This window comes from Lathamus discolor, chromosome 9, assembly GCF_037157495.1.
Source record: "Lathamus discolor isolate bLatDis1 chromosome 9, bLatDis1.hap1, whole genome shotgun sequence".
NCBI lineage: Eukaryota > Metazoa > Chordata > Aves > Psittaciformes > Psittacidae > Lathamus > Lathamus discolor.
In genome coordinates, this window is record NC_088892.1 from 3,042,152 (window position 1) to 3,065,819 (window position 23,668).

The 23,668-nt window shown below is 47.3% G+C and overlaps 1 protein-coding gene across 2 annotated transcripts; it reads left to right on the plus strand.

Moving 5' to 3' along the window:
• The first annotated feature begins 7,930 nt into the window (after nt 1–7,930).
• On the plus strand, nt 7,931–20,705 carry LOC136019338 (G-protein coupled receptor 83-like). 2 transcript variants are annotated; one of them, XM_065689451.1, is made up of 6 exons: nt 7,931–7,980; nt 9,902–10,959; nt 11,666–11,791; nt 13,122–13,255; nt 17,899–18,507; nt 20,374–20,705. In XM_065689451.1, the coding sequence occupies exons 2-5, from the start codon at nt 10,573–10,575 to the stop codon at nt 18,491–18,493; spliced, it is 1,242 nt and encodes a 413-aa protein (XP_065545523.1). In that variant the 5' UTR covers nt 7,931–7,980; nt 9,902–10,572; the 3' UTR covers nt 18,494–18,507; nt 20,374–20,705. The 2 variants fall into 2 exon arrangements, with proteins under 2 accessions (XP_065545523.1, XP_065545522.1); XM_065689450.1 differs by lacking the exon at nt 7,931–7,980 and adding an exon at nt 9,692–9,772.
• Nucleotides 20,706–23,668: the final 2,963 nt, after the last annotated feature.

Consider the following 23,668-nt stretch of genomic DNA (forward strand, 5'->3'; position numbering starts at 1 on the left):
ACAGCAGTGACCGGGGTCACTGACCTACACTCTTTTTTTTCCCCCACTTAGATTATTCCCTATTGATTAGCTCAAATGAACTGAACAGAAGGAGAAAAATTGCTCCCTAGGCCAAGCACTTGGCAATAAATCTTCTATACAAAAAGGAAATGCCTGTCTCTTCAGTTTTAAGTGTTCATATTCTTAAGCTAACAAAGGGAGATTCATGGTATTCTTCCTCTGCAACTATTCATTTGCCTCTGGGAAAGGTTTGCCTTCTGTGCTTGCCAAGTTAATCAGTGAAACAGAACACAAACCATCAATGTGCATTTAAATCCCAGGCACTCTATAGCCACAAAAAAAAAAAAATTAAAAAAAGAAAAAGGCATTTGAAAGGTACATCCACCTGATCCCCACGGCCACTCGTCAGTAAGTGCCTCAGTCTAGGGAGAGAGAAGCAGAAGGGACTTTTTCCATTTGAAGTTTCCTGACTGAGGTACTGGCCAGGACAGGAAGAAAAAAGGAGGAAGAATAGTTAGGACCCAAGTTCCAGACCGTGTAAGTCGCAAAGGTATGAATTAATCCGTCACCAAGTGTAATTAAGCAGTGAGTTGCCAGGGCGGCTAGTGAACACGCAATTTGGGCATAGGTCCCAGTGCTGGCCTCGGCACCAAGGAGGATGGCATTAAGCTGACCAAAGGCTTTGAAATCCTACTTCACATTTCCTCCTGGGAAAAGCCTGCAGCAGCAGCATTTCACTTAGTATCTGTATTTTTTCTCACCAGGAGACCCTGCAATGTGGGGATGGATCCCTGATGCCAAATGCTCTGCAGCCTCACATCAGACATTTCAGGGTTCAGGAGGTGCTGGTGCAGTGTGGTGGCATCAGGAAAGGAGCAAGTGCTTCCCTATAAGCATCCTCTACCCAAACCCTGCTCCTTTCACCTCTATCCCAGGCGGTTTCTGAGAATAACAGCAGACCCATAGGACAGTTAGTGCTGCATTCTCTTGCACACAAAAAAGCAAGAAAGGGTCTTTTTGCTTTCACATCTGGAAAGGGAGGAATCCCACAGAACTGATTTAGTCAGTCTCTAGAGTGAGAAATTTGAACGGGAGCAGGAAATCAGCATTCCTGAAGCTTCCCCTTGCACCAGAGGCACCTCAGCTTCAGAGAGCTGACATCTCATCTGTGCTGACAGGTACCGAAGAGCTGAACAAAGCTCCCCGAAATCCAAGGGAAACCTGGAGAAACAATTCTGAAGCTTCATTTGAACCCAGTGGCAAATTTTCAATATTCACCTTGGCCAGAGAGGGGAACCAGCCCTTACAGAAATCCCACGACCTGAAGGGTTCTGCCTGCTTTTGTTCTGCACAGAAAACAGCGTACCGATACAGTGAAGAAGAAAAAATCCACCCCAGCTTTACCCAGCAGCGAAATATACATTGATGGGCTTTAACTTCACACTGTGTGACTGTTTCCATTTGAGTAAGTTGTACGAAACGTTGCAGGTAAATCAGCCAAGGCTTGCGCATTTAGTATGCTTTGCCTGATAACTGAAGCTAGGAGGAGCCTTCATGGGGGATGCTGGCTCGCTGTGTTACACAGCCATACGCCAGGTGGGTGGTTTGTGTTTATTTCTGGCCTGGATTGTTTAGGATCCTGTACCAGTAAGGAAAGAAATGGAAAATTACCACTTTGACCACAGTTGTTATGGAAATTGGAGTCTCCAAGCAGCTCTGGAACTCCACTGCCTGATCCCACATCCAGAGATCACTGCTCAGTGTCCTTATTTAGCTCTTTACACCTGAGATTTCAAGGCTCCGATTTTCTCAAGTGCTGCATTTTGATAAGACACTCAGGACCCTTAACTGTTTATTTGCTTCAGAAGTGTAGAGGTGCAGGTGCTGCGTAACTACGTGTCTGCACTGCGGTATTTTTCCAGTACCTGAGGGCCAGCCCTGCAGGAAAGTCCCAGCACTGCTCAGAAACCTGTGGCTTTGCACAACATGGACAAATGTTCATTTCAGATCAGTTAGATCATTCCTGGGTTGCTGCAGCACTTCCCCTGAAGAACTTCTCTGAGCCCACAGCCCTGCCGTGGTTGTCCGTGTGTCCTGTGCAGGTGGACTGATACCACCCTGGGACAGTCGATCGTCCATTCCTGGGGCTGCTTGGGCTGCCCTGTGCCATGTCTTGCAGCAGCTCAGCTTCTTCAAGAGCCTTTGTGGGGAAACCCAGCTGAAATCTACCTGGGAACCCGAACTGGCTGTACGTCGTGGTCGTCCTCAGCCGTGTTGCCTCCTTCAACCAAAGAGATTTTTCTGTAAAATGAAGGTGTCTGGACTTCTCCTCCAGTCAGTCACATTCCCCCATGGGTGTGTTAATCCTGTTTTTCAGGCTGCTTGGAAAGGAACTTGGATGTGAAATAACCACGATTCCCTCTGGAGGCTCTCTAAGAAACGATGCCACATTTGCTGTTTTCCCTTGTGGCGAGGCAGGTTTTAAAAAGCATGATAGTCAGTAGTTTTGTATTTGAGATCTTTAGACCTCCTGGGGAAGTGCCAGTTGGTGTATGCTCTTCAGATTTCATTTTTACCATTCTATCACCTGTTTTGACTGAAAACAAAAAGCTTCAGAGTGAGTTACTGCAAACACACAGCCTCCTCCGTTTCTCCTTTCCTGGTTGTTTTTGCTTCTGCTGCCACTGTTTGCAAATACAGAACGATGCACTGCTCAAACCCCTCTTGTGATCCACTGAATCTCAGCATTGAAAAGGCTTTTGCCCCCTGTCTTCTCCTCCTTTGGTCAGAGCTGCATGAAAGGACAGAGTTTTGAAGTAAATACATACTTTATTGCTACTGTTTGAGTCTCATCTTCCTTAATTCCTCCCTTCCTTTGGTATGTGAGTCATCCCAGCAAACTTATGATGCCTTTAAATTAATCAGGCCTTTAACAGAAACAGACACAATGAGCCATTAAAAGATGCCATTATTCAAAAACCAGGAAAATGCTAAGGTGCTACCTGATCTTTCCTCACCTTGTCAAAAGCATCCAAATCTCAGGCTTTGCCTCCTTAGCTCATGACAGGTGAGGTGCAAATGAGCAGTCCCTGCTGTGCCTGCTGGCTCCCTTGCCTCCCAGTCTCAGGCACCATTAGAATGGTTCAAAATAGACAGTTTCTGTGGCAAAGTCTTGCCTGCAGAGTTTCAGCCCTCTGGCCTCAAATCAGCAATGCATTTGTAGACAGGCTTATTTCTGAGACCATGACAGAGTTCTGAACTTTTCGTCAAAGGCTCTTTGTGAACTCTGAAGCATGGTTTTAAATGTAGTTTTTGCATGATATCACCTGAACTTGGGAGTGTCCCTGTTGACTGCTTCTGTATCTTCACAGGCAGGCTAAAAGCAATAGGTCCTGGCTGGTGCACCTATGTGTAAGCCACAGTCAGAGATGAAGGAATACATGTGCATAGTAAGTCATATGTACATCACACACAAAAATTACTTACCCTTTCTACTCATTGTCAAGTCACTTTTATTAGCAATGCGTCTTCTGCTGAGGAAAACATGTTTGTTTGTTTGGTTGGTTTGTTTTTCTGTCCTCTACTCTTTCACAGAGTGAAGTAGAATTAAAGCAGAACCTCCTAAGAAGAAAACGTACCCTAAGGGGTGTTAGAGTCTTGGGGGCTTCTGGAGCCAAGAAAGCCACAGCAAAGGGAGATGCGTTCTTCAAAAGATGTTGGTCTTTCCACATATATGGGCTGTTCTGATCTGAAGGACAGAAGATTGCTGACCCAAGCACTGAGCCAGGCATTTTAGGAATGGGCTGGTGGCACTGTCACCTGCTGGGTTTTCATATCACAGTGGAAATCGTGTGGCCAGCTGTCAGGCAGGAACTGAACGTGCTGTCAGTGGCATTCTGTGTGGCTTCAAGCAGGAAAAAAAAAAAAAGAAAAAAGAAAAAAAGTAAAATAAAAAATCAAGGCTGAAGCTCCAGACCCCAATGGAGTCACTAAACAATACCCATCAGTTCAAGTAGAAGGCAGATTTACAACATCGTATTAGTTTTCTTTGTTCTGTTGCCCAAGCCCTTCAGCTGAAAATTCAAGGACTATCAAATTAGTTTTAAAGCTTTTCTTTTCCAGCCACTCTGAAGTTCCATTATTAGTAGCTATTACGTACTTGCCATTTGTATTTTGGAAAATAAAATCTAAATTGTAACTGTCCACAGAAAATCAAATGCAGTTGCTATTGCATTATTGCGCTTATTTTTCCTATTGAAGCCCATTTTGCAAAACCAACCCCTCCACCCACTTACTTGTGATGAATTTAAGTGCTATTTAGAATATATGATAATGGCAGAGTCTAATCTGAAATTATGTGTTTGAAAGCCCTGTGCCCATTTACACGTGCAGCTAATGCTAGCTCCTACTCTGACCCTGGGGAAATAGTGCCTGCATATTACACAGAGATTAGTTTGTGCTTCCCATTTCCTGCCACCTGAATTTTAATTTGACTTTGGATAGCAGAGGAATGTAAGATTTGGATGTAGCTTCAGTTTTAAATATGAAGTGCCAGTTGTTTAGGCATCTGGCATGTTTGCCCCTGGTGTACACAGCCTTCATGAGCCTGCTCCAGCTGGGGGGGCCTTATAGTCCACAAGTAGTAAGCCAAGCTCAGGCGAAACACTAACATGAAGGGAAGCAGTCTGATGCAGAAGACTGTGCCCTGCAGTTCAGAAGTTACTGATTCAACCCCTGGCTCTGCTGCCTCTACCTTCAGTAAACGTGAGCTGGCTTTTTAAACATGTGTCTCAGGAGGGAGAAAAGGCAAGTGACCTACACATTGCCTGACTGCACGTTAAACAACACATGCGGGTATAAGGCTTAGTAATAAAAAAAGGATTCAGCTATATCTTTTATGCCTTAAATTCTGATTGTGACAATAGATACCAATATCTGAGAGCAAAAGAAGGAGTTCTTACAGCTCATCTGTTACAATGCCTCTGGTACCTGTGTATCTGTGGTATTATTAATTCATCTGTCTAGAGGGCATCCAGCCCTGCAGGAAACAAAAGACCTTCTGACATTTGAAAGTAAGACAGAAGAAAGAAAGATAGATACTGAATGTCTTTAATATCTCCAGTCTGCAAAGACTCCCCAGAGACAGGCAGGTAACTTGAGTTTTGTCCAAGAAAAACAGGCAGAAAACTCTAAGCAATTTTATTCCACAACACAACCATTGCTGCTCCTAAAACATTTTCTGAGAAGTAAAAAACCAGACAAGTGTCAATCAGACACTTGTCTAATGACATGGAAAGCAAAGAACTGGCTCCTTTGAGCATCTGTAAGACAGGAGGTGGTTCCTGGTTAGTCCCTTTCTCTTCCCCTGTCACCAAGCATTGAGGCAGGAACAGGGCAAGATGAAAGACCAGGACGAGTACAGGCATCAGCTTCTCACCTACCTTCAATCTGTAAACCAAGCAAGTGGTAAGGCATATATGGGGAATAGCAGGACCAACTGCAAAGGGAAAAGTCTCTGTCCCCATTCAGGAGGGTTAATGAGGATTATTGTTGTACAGAGGAAGACTAGATGCAACAATGAATTGTAATGAATCAAGTCTTAATTCTTCAAGCAGTGAGTGCTAGAGTGTTTCAAGTGATTCTAGCATATATCAGCAATCAGATAATTTGCACCTGGAGAAAGATAACATACGTAGGATTTGGCTGCAAATTTGATTAGCCTAAACTCATAGCTTGCTTCTTTGGACATCCTTGCCGTTATAAAGCCAGTAATAATATGTGCCAGGATAGAAATATATGAGAGGATAACAAATGATTCTTCAGGTGCACAGGAATCTCAGAGGTGTGATGAGAATAACTTCAGTGGAAAAAATAAGCAGAAGCCTACCAGATCACCTTGTTGTAATGGTAATAGATGTACAGCATGTTCTTTCTACATCCCTGAGGCAAGAAACTCCATATAGTAAATACAAGACTTCATTCTGCTTCTGCTGAAAACAACTGGAGTTATGCCACATCCTTGACCTGGAGTAGCTTTGAGACCCTGGGAAGCAATAAACACAAAAATCTGGGCAAAGAACTGGTTTCCTGGAAACGCACACATCTAATGTGCGTATCTTTCCTTCCCATCTCTATTTTGGCTCTCTTTTTCTCCTGTTTACTATGAAGATCATCACTGGTTTTTCAAAAGGCCTCTGGCTGTTGTGGTGCAAGCTGTGATGCTCAGTCTGCTTCACAGCAAAGATACCCAAACTGAAAAAGACCCTGAAATTCAATTGTCATCACTTTCCTTGACAGAGGTCTAACCTCTGGAGATCAGGGTGCATGCCAGACCCAGGATGAGTGATCCCAGCACAACTCAGTGAGCATCCAGGAGCACAAGGACCAATTGCTACAGCCCCATGTGTGGCTCCACGGCCACCAGCAGCTCTGGCATAGGGCTCATGCTGAGTTAACTCTTCCCAGCACCACTTTAACCTCCCAGGATCAGGAAACTGAGCTTGGGGATGCTTCTGGATTATTGCTTTTTAATTTGGTAGTAACAGCTACTGCAGATGAGCCCATCTTCCCGGAGAACTGGAGACTCCAACTGCTCTCTCTAATAGCATGCAGAAAAGGTGAACTTAATGCCAGAGAACAGGACAGATGTTAGGAAGCTTGCGTATAACAATTCTGAGTGCATTATTAACTGGAATTAGCAATAATTAGGTAATTTGGAAAACAAAAGTGACATTGTCATTGTAACTAACAGGACTACCAGCAGCTGCCTGTTGGACTTGGACTGCTAAAACCTCAGACTGAGGACAATTTTGAGTGATTGGCTCCGCATGTCAATGTGTGACCTTTTAACCCACAAACAAAACCCTGGGTCTAGCAGGAGGCATATTCTCTATGTCCCATGTCGCTCCATGCATTCCCCTTGTGGGCAGCCGGCCTTCAGCTCTGCGTGACACAGCCGCAGTGGTGCCAGCAAGACATGGGCAGTGGAAAAGGAGCCACAGGCAGGATCAGGAGATCACAGAGGCCACTGTGGGCAGAACACAAAGCCCTCTTACTTGTTTTTTAAATCAGGTGTAACACACACAGCATGCAGAATGAGAACAATGATAGCTTAAAAATATTGTCTAAAATCTTTGCCTGAAACCTAAACTGACTTTTTCCTTTTTTTTTTTTTTTTAATTTATGTGTCAACATCTGTCAAGAGGAATCCAGATGTGAGAAAACACTTCTCTAAGAACAGTCTGTCAGTGCTGAAAATCCACCAGTTCTAAAATTCAGGCTTGGAAAGCTTTTTGTTTCTTTTCCCCATTAATTCCAGTTACATTGCCACACACAGGTGCCCTGTTACCAGAGCAGGCATCTAGGGGACCATGCTCAGAGCCCACCCAGGCTGGTTTGCATCCACAGCCCTGCAGTGTGATGGTGGGCTCCGCTCTGCAGCAGTTACGGTGTGGCTGCAGCCATCACAGCTCTGCCCATTGTTTCATTCCTTGTCGGTGAAGGGATGGATATGTGCAACGTGTCCCCTTTGGCTGGATGTTGTGATGATGTTACCTTGGTTGGGTGCTGTTGCTGATGCGAGTGAAGTTTGAGAAGACTGATGCTGCATGTGGATTTTGATGGTGATTCAATGGTAATGAGAACTCAACACCAAGGTCTCCCTGAGCTTCCCCTCAGGCTTTCCAAGTCCGCGCTGCCGGCACAGCGGCACGGTGCTGCCGGACCACACCAGCTGCGCTGGGGATTAGCTCTGGCAGAACGGGCAGCGACCCCGGGACCTCGTCCTCACGCCGGTGAATGACTTTGGGGAGCGGAGGGGGGCGGTAGGACACCGCCCCGGGCTGTTTTATGAATGGAGGGGTGGCCACGCCCCCGAGCCCCGCCGCGCCCCCGGATTGGCGGCTGCGTCCCGCGCGGCTGCACGTGCGGCGCTGAGCGAGCGGTCCCGGTCCCGGTCCTGGTGCCGGTCCCGGTGGAGCGGTAAGTGAAGGGGAGGTGGGGAGAGGAGGGAAGGTCGTTGTCACTGCGCGTGACTTGTGCTTGCAACGGGTGTAACACGGGGAGATTAACCCGGCTCAGCCGGTGAAGCGCCGGTTTCTGTCCAGCATACAACACGGGTCCAGCAGATCCCTGCTGGAAAGATGCCTTTAAATTCGTTAGAAGTGAAGGTTCTGGTTCTTCTCGGCTCTGCATCGGGAAGAAATCCTTGCTGCAGCAGCTGGGAGCACTCGCCCAGGCTTTCTGACCCAGGAGCTGGAGAGCTAGGGAGGTTGCACTCAGGCAGGCTCTTCCTCTCTGCCCTTTGGATTCTATCAAGTTCTAAAAACTGAAAGGTAGACTCTCCTGTTGCATAACACCGTGGTATTCCAGCTGCTCAGGATCACCTGCGTTTAGCCACACCATTCTTCAGGGAAACAGGACAGTCCTCTGGACTGAGAGGATTGCTTTTCAGTGTAGTGTGAATATCTCAGCTGTGTTTACACAGAGATGAAACTGGTTCAGCTGGAGCTGACTAAAATGTGATTTGTTTTTGTTACACATGTGCTGCATTGCTCTTAGGTCCCTCTCTTTGCCCGCTGAAAGCTGACATTCACCATAGAGGATGGCATCCTCAGTATTTACTACAGTGGATAATAAAGAGGTGCAGAGTCCTGCATGGCTTACCTAGGTGTGGGATAAACTTCAAGGCTCTCACTGGAGTAGAGAGTCCCGTCTGCTGTCCTGCCCCAGAAGCCCAGAGGGATGTAGTTCTGGATTCTCTCATTACCTGTGGAAGCACTAAGTCCTTTCTGACTCGTGCCAAGCTCACAATGTTCTCAGAGATGTTGTGCTGCAATGAGTCCTGTGTTCCAACCATCTTTTCCACATGAGGTGAACAATCCCTCTCACTGGTTTCGGCTCTGCTCCCAGTTTCATGGCAGATCCCCAAGTTCACATCATGTGAAAGTCAGAGTGGGACCTGGCCTAGGGCTGGTCCTGATGCTCCCAATGCCATCAGCACTGAGATACCAACAAGGAGATAAGTTACCTGTGGCACTACAGCTGCTTTGCTCCAGCAGAACCCGTGAGCATTTGTCACTCTCTCTGTCCTACCCAGGCTTTTTTCTCTCACAGATTTGGCCAGAAAACAGCTGTAATCTCCTTCCACCCCAGCAAGCTGCCTTAACATCCATTTGCTTGTGGGAGGCATCCTCTCGTAGGTCTTTTGTTATTCCCCATGTTCTGCAGAGTAATCAGACAAGCTAAAGCGGACTGTATTGTGGAATGCATGGGTATAAACACCATCAGTTCACTGTACCTTGTTTCCCCCAGAAAGCAGTTGATCTCTGACTCTAGTGGTGCCTGCAGCTGAGGCCACCTGTGTGGCTGAGCGGTGTGCTGGTTTGGGGATGCTGGGTGTCTGTTTCAGGCCATGTATTGGGTTGACTATCCTGGGCAGCCAGCCAGTCCACCCTGCAGGAAGTATCAGGGAGCCTTTTAGGGCTCTGAAAGCTCTGCTTACTAATGCCTTGCACTGTGTGAGGTCCATTGATTTGTGACCATGGGGCTTGATGGGAATGGCATGTACCAAACAAAAACCAACTGCCCTCCTGGAGAGCCTGACAGCTTCTAAATGACTTTCTCCTCCCATATACTTGTGTATATATATATATATAGTTATAGGTAGAGCGTATTTATAAATACCAGTGTGCATAGTTAATAGGTTCCACCTAACATCAATAGATCAACAAAATCTAAAATCACCAGAAATATCTGATGGATATCAGTAAAGGTGAGGAAGCAGAGGGTTTGTTTCTAGGGAATTGTTCTTGTGTCTCTGGCACTGTGTGTTGGTTTGTTTGTGTATGGTGTGATGACTCTGTGAGTTCCCTGCCTCTACTGCTAACTCTTGCCTTTGCAGGAAAGACCATTTCCTCGCTGAAACAGAAACACTGAATGCAGAATTACATTGCTGTTTGGGGGAGAAAATGCGAGATAGACTGAACTCAACTTCTGATGTGATTTCCAGGTTCTGAATGGCTTTAGGATAATTGCTGGTGTTAGATGCAGACAAAAGCTATCTCTGCTCTTGAAAATGATCCCCAAATGGCTCCACCTGTACATTCCAACAGAAAAGAACTGGCTGTTTTGAAGTAGAGGATGAAAGCACCAACAGCGCAGCCTTCTGTGGAATTTGGAGGAAAAATAGACTCAGGTGAGAGCAAAGAAGAGAAAGCTGACATGGGATTAAAACAACTGCAGACCCTGCCTGAGGTTTGCCTACAGGTGCTGCATGTAATGACTAGTTCTTCTTTCCAGCCTGCCTGTGAAGCTATTGTTCTTCCGGATACACAAAGGGGTTGAAAGCGTGTGGTCTCAAACCAGCCCCTTTCCAACGTGCAGTTGGAACTGCTCTCCAGTGCTGCCTCTGCATGGTGGGAGCCCATCACACTGTGGAAGTTCCCTCCAGCTTTTCATCTTCACCAGCCTCCTAGAGAACCAAGAAGTCCCAGGTAATGGAACATTTGCTATGTCATCTGGAGCTGTGATCCTGGTGCCCTCGAGCTTAGTGAAGGCTCAGGTTAACCCACCATGCCTCGCTTGCTGCTTCAGTTGTACAAGTCACATATGAGGGGGTTTCTTGAGGAGTTTGAGCACTATACTTCCTTGGCCAACCTCATGTCAATCTACCAAGCAACCAACAGGACCATCTTCAACTGGACAGACAGCCGTATTGTTGAGTGGGAGAAATTCGCTGAGCTGGCTAAATACGAGCTGGAATCCCAGAAACCGACGACAGTGAAAGCTCTCCTTATTGTGGCATACTCAGTCATTATCATCATGTCTCTCTTTGGGAACACGCTGGTGTGCCATGTGGTGCTGAAGAACAAGAGGATGCAGTCAGCTACCAGCCTTTTCATTGTCAACCTGGCAGTGTCTGACATTATGATCACGCTACTCAACATGCCTTTTACCCTGGTAAGCGTTCCCTGTGCTGTCCCCTCGGTCAGGAGACGATTCTCTCCTGAGAGCACTGCCTGGTGGTCACACCCTCTCTGTGCATGCTCTTCTAGGACTGAGGTGTGAACCCAATACAACCAAGTCTAATAGACAACTCTGCCAGGCAAGTAAAACACTGTTCAGCTCTCTGGGGGCTCCGTTTGCTCTCTTAGACTCTGTATCTCCTAGAAGACCCTAAAGTCTCTCCAGGTATACCACCAAACCACAAGAAATTCTTGGGGAAAGCAGAATAAGAGTCTGGATGAACATGTAATGTATTTACAAGAGAGCACTGGAGGGTCGCACTTAAACAACTTGAATGACACTCATACTCAGGGCATTGGAAGAAAGTAGTCGAGCTTTTCAGAACTGCCAGTTGGGTTAAGTCTTCAGTGAAAGCTCTGCAGACCAGAAAGGAGGGATCTATGTTCACTTTTTCTGAATATAATTGTTAGTATAATTAAAAAGTTGTTACTGCTGTTCACAAATGATGTTTATCTGAATAGGCCAGGAGGGCTGCAGCAGCACCACTTGTTTAACCTTTAGAACTCTTATGTAAATGTTTCAATATCCAGCATAGCAGACCTTTCTTTGCGTTTCAGGTGGAGCTGCCCTGCCATGTGGGTTTCCCCATGGGTTTGTTTTCAGAACATCTGGCTGATGACCTCTTCTTTCCCACCCCCAGGTTCGGTTTGTGAACAGCACGTGGGTCTTTGGTAAGGCCATGTGCCACATCAGCCGCTTTGTGCAGTACTGCTCCCTGCACGTCTCCACACTGACACTGACGGCCATCGCTCTGGACAGGCACCAGGTAAAACGCCACCTGATCGACGTTCCAATGCAAGGCTCTTCCCAAGCCCCTGCAGCCTCAGTTAAACCCTGGGTTCAAGGTGACTGAATCTTGGGGATTAAACCCATACGCAGTGAGAAGGCTTTAGAGCTAAATTCAAAGATCCCCCTCATGTATCAGGGGTGGGAAGGCTTGGTGTACTTCTGTAGGCTCCAGGTACAGGGCAGGAGGGAAAACACAAAATATGGCATTGCATGTTTCACAAGACACTCCCCAGCTTTCAGTGGAAAAGGGTGAGGACACCTTTTTAATGTAACTAGAAGAGCCGAGCCCAACCTAGCTCCCAAGTATGGCAGCACAAATTGGTTCAGGAAGTGGTGTTATACATGGGAGGCCTTGAAAGACAGCTAAGCCAATGTTGAGTGCAAAGTGTTCCTTTAGCTGTACAGGAAACTTTTCCAAGCTTTTTAGTTTACCACCCAAAACCCATAGAACACCAGTAGCATCCTGAGTTATGTTCTGGTTTAGCTGCCCATTTGTTCTTTTGCTTTTCGTTTCCCATTGGGCATCATCAAGTTGCAGGAGAGATAGAGTAAAAAGAAATTCTGAGACTAAAGCCCTGTGGTACAACTACAGAACTAATGCTGGACCAGTATAAATGGGAATGGCAGAGTGGGAAATCTCTGTTGGAAATCCTGGGGAGAGACTTAAGAGCTGGAAGAAGACCATGCCCAGCATCTGCCTGCAGCATGGCCATGTTAGCTGCCCACTGGGATAAACACTCCCTGCATTGCCAGTACCTGAAGGAGAAGGCATTCAGGCTTAGCTCTAGAAATCTCCCTGCTTTCATGTAATCAGCCAAACAACATTTTCCAGGCTCTCAGATTTTATAACCTCTTTACCTTTTCTTTTAACAAAGAAAATTTCATAAAAGGTGAGTTAATGCCTCAAAAGAGGGTAGGAGGCATTCAGCTTCCTAGGTTCAGCTAAACAGGAGAGGTTTCTTTACGTAATCCATATAGAATAAACAAACATACCCAGTCTCTGGCCAACAGGAAGGCTTGTGTAGATACCTTCTTTTTTCTCAGCCTAATGTAACCCACAATTTGAGGAAAATGGTCCTCACAAAACGAAACCAGGGAAAAGTTTTTAGAAAGCACTTCCGAGCAGAGTGAAAAGTTCAGTGTTTCCCCTTTTCCAGCTCACTCTAATAAGCAGAACATTTCCCTAATTGCAGCTGTCATTTTCTTAACAGCATTAGATCACAACAAAAAATGCCTCTGCTGTGTGTGTTGGTGAAGGGACACTGCATTCCTGTGTGATAGGAGTTGTGGTGATGTCTCTGTTGCAGGTAATCCTGAACCCACTGAAGCCAAGGATGTCACTAACAAAGGGAGCGCTGAGCATCTGTGTTATCTGGATGATGGCAACCTGTTTCTCCCTACCCCATGCTATCTACCAAAAGCTTTTCCAGTATAACTACAGGTGAGCTGTTTCCCCTTCCAGGTGAGCCTGGAGAGGCCTGATTGCCCTTTGCAGCAGTGGCTCTCAGTGGTGATCATGGCTGGAAGGGCTCCAAGGCTTGGGGAAGGACATGGTGGAATCAGCAGGAGTTGTGTGTGGATGAAACCTCACTTCCCAGTGCCAACATTTTGTAGGAATGCCAGACTCAAGGCCAAGGGGATCTTAAGTGGACAGTATTTTCAACCTGAGAGATCTGTTCCAGGAAGCAAGGAAAGGGCATAGTAACAGGCAGCAGGAGAAAGATTGTTGTAAATATTGGGCTTCTGTATGAAGGAATCATGACCAGCAGGTTGAAGGAGGTGATCCTGCCCCTCTGCTCTCGTGAGACCCCAGCTGCAGCATTGTGTGCAGTTCTGGTGTCCTCAACGTAAGAAGGACATGGAACTGTTGGAACAAGTCCAGAGGAGGGCCCTGAGGATGATGAGGGGACTGGAGCACCTCCCATATGAAGACAGGCTGAGGAAGTTGGGGCTGTTCAGCTTGGAGCAGAGAAGGCTGCGTGGAGACCTCATAGCAGCCTTCCAGTACCTGAAGGGGGCCTATAGGGATGCTGGGGAGGGACTCTGCGTCAGGGACTGTAGTGATGGGATGAGGGTTGATGGGTTCAAACTGAAACAGGGGAAGTTTAGATTGGATATAAGGAAGAAGTTCTTTACTGTGAGGGTGGTGAGGCACTGTAATGGGTTGCCCAGGGAAGCTGTGAATGCTCCATCCCGGGCAGTGTTCTAGGCTGGGTTGGATGGAGTCTTGGGTGAGATGGTTTAGTGTGAGGTGTCCCTGCCCATGGCAGGGGTTTGGAACTAGATGATCGTTCATCAATGACCTGGATGAGGGAACTGAGTGCACCCTCAGCAAGTTCGCTGATGACACAAAACTGGGAGGAGTGGCTGACACACCAGAGGACTGTGCTGCCATTCAGCGAGACCTGGACAGGCTGGAGAGTTGGGCGGGGAGAAACTTGATGAAATTTAACAAGGGCAAGTGTAGAGTCTTGCATCTGGGGAAGAACAACCCCATGTACCAGTACAGGTTGGGGGTTGACCTGCTGGAAAGTAGCGAAGGGGAAAGGGACCTGGGGGTCCTGGTGGATAGGAGGATGACCATGAGCCAGCAATGTGCTCTTGTGGCCAAGAAGGCAAATGGCATCTTAGGGTGCATTAGAAAGGGAGTGGTTAGTAGGTCAAGAGAGGTTCTCCTCCCCCTCTACGCAGCCTTGGTGAGGCCGCATCTGGAATATTGCATCCAGTTCTGGGCCCCTCTGTTCAAGAAGGCCAGGGAATTCCTTGAAGGAGTCCAGCGCAGAGCCGCAAAGATGATTAAGGGAGTGGAACATCTCCCTTATGAGGAGAGGCTGAGGGAGCTGGGTCTCTTTAGCTTGGAGAAGAGGAGACTGAGGGGTGACCTCATCAATGTTTACAAATATGTAAAGGGTAGGTGTCAGGATGATGGAGCTAGGCTTTTTTCAGTGATATCCAGTGATAGGACAAGGGGCAATGGGTGTAAACTGGAGCATAGGAAGTTCCACGTTAACATCAGGAAGAACTTCTTTACTGTAAGAGTGACAGAGCACTGGAACAGGTTGCCCAGGGGGGTTGTGGAGTCTCCTACACTGGAGATATTCAAGGCCCGCCTGGACAAGTTCCTGTGTGATGTACTGTAGGTTACCCTGCTCTTGTGGGGGGGTTGGACTAGATGATCTTTTTAGGTCCCTTCCAACCCTTGGGATTCTGTGATTCTGTGATCTTAAGGTCCTTTCCAACCCTAACTATTCTATGAGTCTGTGATTCTATGACAAACATCTTTCTTCCTGCTGCACAGCCAGTTTTCTCCCATCAGCATGGCAGGGAGAGCGTTTGACTGCTTTTTATTGCTGTTTGTATATGAAAGGTTACACAAGATGGGAGTGCAGTCTGGGGCTCCACAGCCCTTCCTTACTCGCGCTTGTGATTAATACCTCTCTGGGGCGTAAATATCTTCACCTGCTTAGACACTGTAAACGAAGTGTTGGGTCACTCCTGTACTTGAAGTGCTTCACCCCTGTGTTCAGGGTATTACTGAACAAACTGCTCAGGAATAAACAACCACCATCTGTTTCATGGCACCCACCTCTGTTCATCCTTTAACACAGCCAGAGGAAACTTAGCCACACATGGGCCTGAGGCAGCTCAGTGATAATAAGGACTTCCAGGACATGCTATTCTTATCCCTGCTTTCCATTGAATGAAAATCCCGGTTGTGATATTGCTGGTAATAGCTCACTGCAGGGCCAGGGTCTCCTGAGAAGTCCCACCAGGGAGCTGTTGGTGTCCTAGGGTCAGGAGAACATGGGCTCCACCAGCACTTCACTGGTGCAGTGCACAGCAGTGCAGCAAATTCCATGGTCATGTCAAAATTTACCAAATCACAGCATCCTGGTTGGTTCCCACAGCTCTGCGCCCCTGCTTTGGAGGGTGAAATGAGATTTTAAGCTCTGCAAGCACCAAAGCATCACCCTTGCTAGTCCTCCGCTGTCCTCCAGCCCAGACACCATGTTGAGCTCAAGGCATTCCCCAGACAGCTGATTTCCTGGGAATATGGTGAGGGATGGCTGCCCCACTTCGGCCCCACTGCTTCTGCTCTTTCCCTATGGCTTTGCTCTTCAGCATGGCCATGACAGGTCTGGCCCTGCACTGTGGTGTCACCTTGAGTGCCATGCTTGCTTCCCCATGGCAGATCTCCTGTTGCTCTGGCAGGTCCCCTTTGGCAAGCAGAGCCGCCCACAGGCAGGGGCTGGGTCACTTGGGCCAGCAGAGAAACTGGATCCTGGGGAGGAAAAGGTCAGGAGCGTGGCTCAGAAAGGATGATCTTCCCTTCTGCGCCAGGTCCCCGCTTGTCTCCAGGGTGCTCGCTTGGCTGAGCTCTGCTCCTGCACCCTCCGTCATCCCTCCGTCAGCTGCACATGGGGCCTGCTCGCAGCCGTCCGTTTTCAAGCAAGCTTCTATTCGTGGCACAAAAGCCAGCACCAGAGGCTGAAAACAGGACATCAAAGATATTAATCAATACTGCAATGAATAAATGCAGCTTGATGGGGGTTAAAGTCTGTGCTGAATACAAGGGAGCAGAGGACAAGGCTTGAAGAGTGAAGGACAAAATGGAACAAGAGGAAGAAAAGAGGGGGTGAAAAGGAGAAAACGTCTGCTGGCAATACATGTGCAAGTGCTCCTTTCTCCTAATGCTTCATCCAGACATCTGTGGGATGCAGAGGGTCCCCTACAGAACAACCACTTCCCTTCCATCAGCATGGCAGGGAGAGAGTTTGATTGCCCACATGAGCTTTTTATTGCTGTTTGTATATGAGAGGCAGTGCTCTTCAGATGGTGCTGGGGTGCGTCAGCAAGTATCTGCTGCCAGCCAGAACGTGTGAACAGAGCCTGGATCTGCTGGGTTGGACATGACAGATTGCTGAAGCACTGTTAAAATGAGCTATCACATAGAGTTGAACTCAGTTCTTTCGTTAGTTAACCATCAGAAGTTAAACTGTCAGGCTTAAGTTAAACTTGAGTTAAGCAACCAAATTTTTTAGTAATCACAGCCATTTTAAGATGTAGCAATTGGATTTTAAAAGCTGGTCTCCTGAAAAGCTGATGGGAAGAGGATGGTCAGTATGGGAAGGAAGGAGTGCTGCCCATGCAGGGGGCATCATGCCTGTGGGGCTTTCACACAGCCCCTGGCCTCCAGTAGCCCTTTCCCTTCCTCTTCTGTCCATAAGGGTTTTGACTTCCCAGCTGCTGCAGCAATTTTCTGCTTTGGCTGAGGGGTCCCTTTACCTGCTCAGGTCACAGAAAGGTTTGTGACTGCACACCCGGCCTGGCAAGGGCAAGTCAGAGCTATCGCAAGTGCGCTGCAGTGGTGATCCCAGCACACGCTGTGACACTGTTGCATCCCGAAAAGAACAGTTCAGTTGTGCTTGTCCAGACACAGTTCATGCAGCCAAAATGCAAGCGGAGTGACACATCCTGGGCTGGATTTCCAGGTAGGCTCATTCAGGGGAAGCTGGGAATAATGTGTCTTTATTCTAGGTGTGTAGGAATCACTCATGGGCCTGGAGAAAAGCAGGAGTTTGGTGAGTCTCACCTACTGCCTTCTTTCCTCCTGCACTGGGTTTTGGGGGAGGAGAAGATGGGCACTGCTGTGTCTCTGTGCCTGTGCACACAGGGAAGGGACAGATGCAGCTGGGTCAGTGCCGCTTTCACAGTAACCCCTTTTGTAAGACCAGCAGAGGCGACATTTGCTATGTCACATGAGTGCCTCATTCAATTAAGATCTGTGGCTTCTAAGGGGAATCTCCAGTTTGTCTAGTTTAAGGGAACATGAGATAATATACTTTAGCTAGTCTTACCCTCAGTGAGACACTGAGACCATCATGAGAATGCTTTCTGAGAAACAGAGGTTTGACTGAGCTTGGTTTTGTTGAGCTGAGCAGTATCTGCCCCTGCTCTGTCTGTACTATAAATCTGAAGTGGTGATGTGGGTGCTGTGGAAACCTCACTGTGCTTTGCCAAATTGGCAGTATCCATTTGCACAGCAATGGCCATGTGCTATATATGTATTTATTTGTTTTCAAGGGAAGCCACTGTCCGGAGTTTGTGCCTCCCTGATTTTCCTGAGCCTGCGGAGCTGGTCTGGAAGTATCTGGACCTGTCTACCTTTCTCCTTCTTTACCTCCTGCCTCTGCTCATCATCACTGTCACCTACACACACCTGGCCAAGAAGCTGTGGCTCCGTAATGCCATTGGAGACATCACCACACAGCAGTACATCACCCACCGCAAGAACAAGAAGAAGAGCATCAAGATGCTGATGCTGGTGGTGGTGGTCTTTGCTGTCTGCTGGTTTCCTCTCAACTGCTACGTGGTGCTCATCTCCAGTCTAGGCATCAAGACAAAGAACTCCCTCTATTTTGCCCTGCACTGGTTCGCCATGAGCAGCACCTGCTACAACCCTTTCATCTACTGTTGGCTGAATGAGAACTTCCGCTCAGAGCTCAAGTCCCTGCTCTGCATGTGCCAGAAGGTACCTCAGGCTCAGGACAATGCGCTGCCACCCGTGGTCACATCCTGCCATGAGGCGTGGATGGAGCAGGCCAGGTATCGGAAGGGACCTGCCTCACAAACCATTTGCTCCACTGTAAACATCCAGACTGCCAGCACAGGCCTGTGAGCTGGAGGGCTGAGGTGAGTTATCTGCTTCTGTGGGTGTCAAAGGGACCTCCTCATTTCTCCTCCAGCAATGATGGTGCTGCTCTGGTGTTTTACTACTGACTTTTGACATGTACCACAGTAGCAACCCCTTCACTCAGTGCGGTGGTAGCAAAGCCTTTTAAGCACCCTCTCTATAAGCCCACAGCTGCAGCTGTTCCAAGGAGCAGGAGACATGGAGGTCCACAGATTCCCATTTGTTTTCAGGGTTTCCCATCTTATTACTATCAGAGGGAGAGGGACCTGTGTTTCCATCATTGCTCATGCTGCCCCAAGTCACTGGCCTATCTCAGCACTTGTCACAGGTGCCACGCCATGAAGGCTTTGCAGAGCAACAGAAATGGACCTGTCTGGGGAGAAGGACTTGGACATCCAGGCTGACTCCATCCATACGGAGTTTTAGAGGATTATACCAAAGCCTCTCAGCAGAGCAAAGGGTCGTCAACAGCACCTTCCCCTTCAGAAGGTGCTGTTCCTTCTCCCCTCGCTCCTTCTGCCCTGGCTTTGTCCCACCCCTCCCTCTGCCACTTCTGGAGCTGCAGAGCTAGCATCCCTGGCCAAGGGGAGTGAGAATGCATGCTGGACGTCAGCAGCCTCAGATGGCACTTGGGGGGATGGGTGTAGCCCATTGTGAATTTATTTTTGGGTTAATTACGAAGATAATTATTCAGAAAATAAACCTAAAGTGCTAAACAAAAGCCACAAAATATTTCATCAGGGCTGTAGCATTCACTAACTGAAGACTTAAATCTTTCTGCATAATTACTAATTGCTGTGAAAGAGTTTCATTTAAACAATGGAATTGACTGCCTAAGAGGGAAGGTTTTGTTTACAGTCCTGGGGAAAAGACAGTTTAATTTAGTTATGCTTGGGAGGCAGGTGGAAAAAAAAGGATACGAATAAAGGAAATATTTAGTGCATGACAGAGAGAAGGGAAAAAAGGAAAAGACAGGGAAAAGAGACATTAAAGGCAGAAAGAGACCAGAACTGCACGTGATTCCACCAGCAGAGTGGAGCTGGGCACTGGGGAGCAGGGCATGGAAGGATCTCCCAGCCTGGCCAGAGATGCCCCTTTCTCCATCATACCATTCCTCTTAAAAATTGCACCAAGATCGGATTTCTCCTCTTAGCTTCCCTGGTTGAGCTTGAGCAAGATATTTTTCTTACTTGGAAAAGAGACAAAAGATGGGAAAATATTTATTACTTGTCTTTTATTATATGTCTCTTTCAGGGATAAAGTTATATGTGTTTTGAGCCCCGACAGTTCCTGGGTAATCAGTCAAGACTCAGTGCTGCAGCGGTGACAGAGGGGCTCTGGTATGGGCCAGCCAGGGCAGTTACTTGCTGGTCCTCAGACCTGATATTCATAGGGAAACACTGTATTTGTAGCAAAAAAACCCAACAAACTAAATAACCGAACTGCTTTGGATAAAAAGTATTCAGCACTGGTGCAGGCTCATCTTGAGTACTGTGTGACATTCTGGGCCCTATAATTTAAGAAGGATGTGAAGGTCCTTGAGCGTGTTCAGATAAGGGCAAAAAACGTGGTGAAAGGTCTGGAAAGGATGTTGTACGTAGAGCAGCTAAGGAGTTTGTATTTGTGGAAACCAGGTGATGGTTTTCAGTAGTTCAAAGGCAATCATGGCTGCTCCGGGTCAGGGATGCTCCTGGTCTACCTCAGTGATAGTCTGAACTGAGCTTCTGCCTGAGGAGGAGGTGGGGGGAATGCTGGAGGCGAGGACATGCTACCACCACCTTCCTAGGGAAGGAAAAGACAAGCCAAAGAAAGAAAACTAGAGACTGATTTTTTTCCTGCTATTTTTTTTTTCCTGATTTGCACAGTGCGAAGGAACAGGAGAGAAAGGAGGGGAGGTCCTCACTCCCAGGCCACTTGACCCCACGCAGCCATGTCCCTGCACCTCGGGTGTGCATTGCTACATCTGCATGAGGAGAAGACAGCAGAGCATCATGAGTAGCAGCAGCAAGTGATGAATACACAATCCCTAAGACATTTTACTTGGAAACCAACAGGTGTGTGAATATGGGAATTTAAAGCAGCCTGCTGCGGGCTGCAAGCGCTGCCCTCTCTCTGCTTAGAGCAGGGTCTGTTTTCAGTTGAAAAATGTCATTATGAGTTTTTCAGAATGTTAAAAGCATCTCTAATTAATGAGCATTACCCCATTTAATTGTTAAGTGAAACTGTCATTTGCCTTTTTACTGTTGTTGGCTCTTCATTAGCTTGCAGTGAATGGCCTTCAAACTACCACGTATTCCATTGTCTCTAAACAGTTCATATTCTCTGTGGAAAAGTGGGTATCGGCACGGAGCTTTCATTTTCCACTGCAGAAGCGTAGCAGCCCATTTCCACACAAGTATCTTCAAAGGTTTAAGAGACTTTTCCCCAAAGACTGCAAACCCCAGCACCTTTCATCCTTTGTTTCATGTAACACAAGCTTTTAACAGTAGCTAAGGATGTACATGTGATGCTGTTGTAAGGTATGTGCACCAGCTTCTCCCAGGAACAGGAGAGTTTCCTCTGAGAAGAGAAAGAAACATGAGTGATGGCAGCCTCAAGGCAAACCAGGAGATGGCCAGGAAAAGCCTGGGAGGTGCCATGCTGTATGGGCACAGGAAGGAAAAAAATCCTGGGAGATCCTGCTTTAAAACGGATAACCAGAAAAATCTGCCTCTCACCCTATCATAGTCCAGGAGAGGATGCAAAATCAGCAGAAAAGAGAGTTCAGTAATGGCTGAGTAAAGCACGGAGTTACCCAGGACCTGGTCTGGAGGCAGGAGGGTGGAGCTCTGTGGCACCAGACCCTACCTGGTGCTTGCACTGGATCTTAAGGACTTGATTTGGGCTATTGAACATTCCCAACACGCTCTCACAGGGCCCCTTCAGAAATCAAGGGTCAAACTCACTTTTGAGTAGGCAATAGGATTTACACCAAGTAATAAGTAAAGAGTACCCATCTCTAGTGCTGTAGCAGTAGTGCTAAATGAGCCGTGAAAACTGCATCCATCAGTTAATAAGGCAGACACAGAGCTTGGTTAGCTGTGATTCGTGGGCTGATTTGCTGTTCAGATACTCATGAAAAACACCACTGGTGTCACCCAAAACCATGCAGAGTTTAACAAAAACATTCACATCTAATCCTGGATGAGCATGTTCTTTATTTGCTATCTTATTGCACCAAACAAAACTTTCCAGGCACTTTTTAATAATGGCCACAAAGAAAACATTTCACAAAGAAATAACAGAAGATGAAAATCACATTCTGCCCCCCAAAGTTCTCTGTAACAGCTCAGGGAGCTGTGCATGCCCCAACACCCAAGCAGCAGCACGGGCACGGGCTTCCAGCATATTGTTCTCAGTGTGCCTGTGTCTCATTCCAAAGTAGGTCTCTTTTCATACTCCCTTGATCTTCTGCTAATCCATGTAGTTAGCTATCTCTCGCTGTGAAAAGTAACCTAGCTGGTTCTCCTTGGACCTGTCAATTGTAGCATCTCTTCACTATTCTCCCCTAAATGGGTGTGATGTAAGAGCTGACTGTATTTCATCTTTGTAATGGTTTAGCTACCTAGACTGGTAATCACCAATGCCTGAAGGAGATTCAAAACCTCATATGCTTTGTCTGTTGCCGAGAGGCTGTTGCATCACCTGATGCATCACTTGATGCCCTGATTAACACAGCAGCAAACTCTCAGCAGCATTCAGGCAAACAATAGGAGGCACAACATAATAAATGAAAGATAAACTGCATTATGTCGTGTATTTGGGCAAGGCATAGTAACTGCAGGGCATGAGATCACACCTCTGCTGAGCTGCAGGCACAAGGCTTGCTGCAGCAGTCAGGGGGCTTACCTGAAAAAAGAATCTAAGAAAAGAGAATCTAAGAAATTCTGCTTTTGCTCAAACAGGTCATGGTCTGAGCCAGCTCAGCGGGTAAATAGATGCCTAAACATTCATTAATTTGCTTTCAGAAACACTGCCCACCTGTGGGAATGGCTTCCTGAGTGGTGCTTGGTGGCAGCCCAGTGTCCAAGACCAAGGAAGAGCATCCAAAAACAGGACCACCACTTCCTGCTGGGGGTTTTCCTCCCCAGTCCCAGCAGGGCCACACTACTGTTCTGCTGTGGGTTTGTGCAGAGATCTGTCTGGCTGAGGCAGCAGTGACACAAGGGCAGCAGAAACAGCATTATCTGATCCCTGCAGCCTGATGGTGCAGCAACCCTGAGGCCGGAGGGCTGGATAGGAACAGGGCATGAGGGAAGAGTCCCCCGAGAAGCCTGTGCCACCTGAAGAACCCTCATACTGCTCACATGTTGTGGACTGAGCTGTCACCCTGCACCTTTGGCAGCAGCAGCACTGCTGTCTTCGGCAGTATCTGCCCCAGGCAGGAAAAGCCCCAGGAGGCAGTAGGTAGATTATTAAAACATTGGGTTACCAGAAGCCTGCTCTAGAGAAATCATTTGAGCACACACAAATCAGTGTGCAAAGATGCAGCAGAGACATGTCTGAATGATGAACAACCCAGATTTATTATGGTTAGCTCATGCCAAATGCATCTAACTGCCTTCAGCATAGCTGCTAATGAAGACGGTAACACAGAACACCGTGCAGGGAATACCTGGATTTCAGAGACAAATCTCTCCATATAGCACCATCACATAATGAACAAAGAAAAACCACAAAATACCAACTCGATTAACAAAAAGCAAGCAGAAAGAAAACCAAAACACAGTGAGTCAGAGAATTAGCTCAGGAAGGAGAAACTATACAATTTTCATCAGTTAGTGGAAAATAGTACCAAGGGGCTGTCCAAAGCATGCAGAAGGAATAAATGGCAATATTCTCAGCTAAATCTAGACCACGTCCTAGGAAGTGGGGATGGAGGTGGGTCAGTGTCAGGGACCATACTCTTGCACTGGGACATTCGGTACTCAGCACTCACAGAATAAGGGAAGATGAGGGATGAAGAAGCCTGAACCTTGCCCAAGAGGGTTGGATGCAAAGGAAAACCCAGAGTTAACACTTGAAGGATAATGAGCAGACACCCTCTGCCATGGGCAGCAAAGGAAGTCTTGTCTCCCTCAAGTCAGGGCACATGGCTCTACCCTCTCACTGACTAAGAAG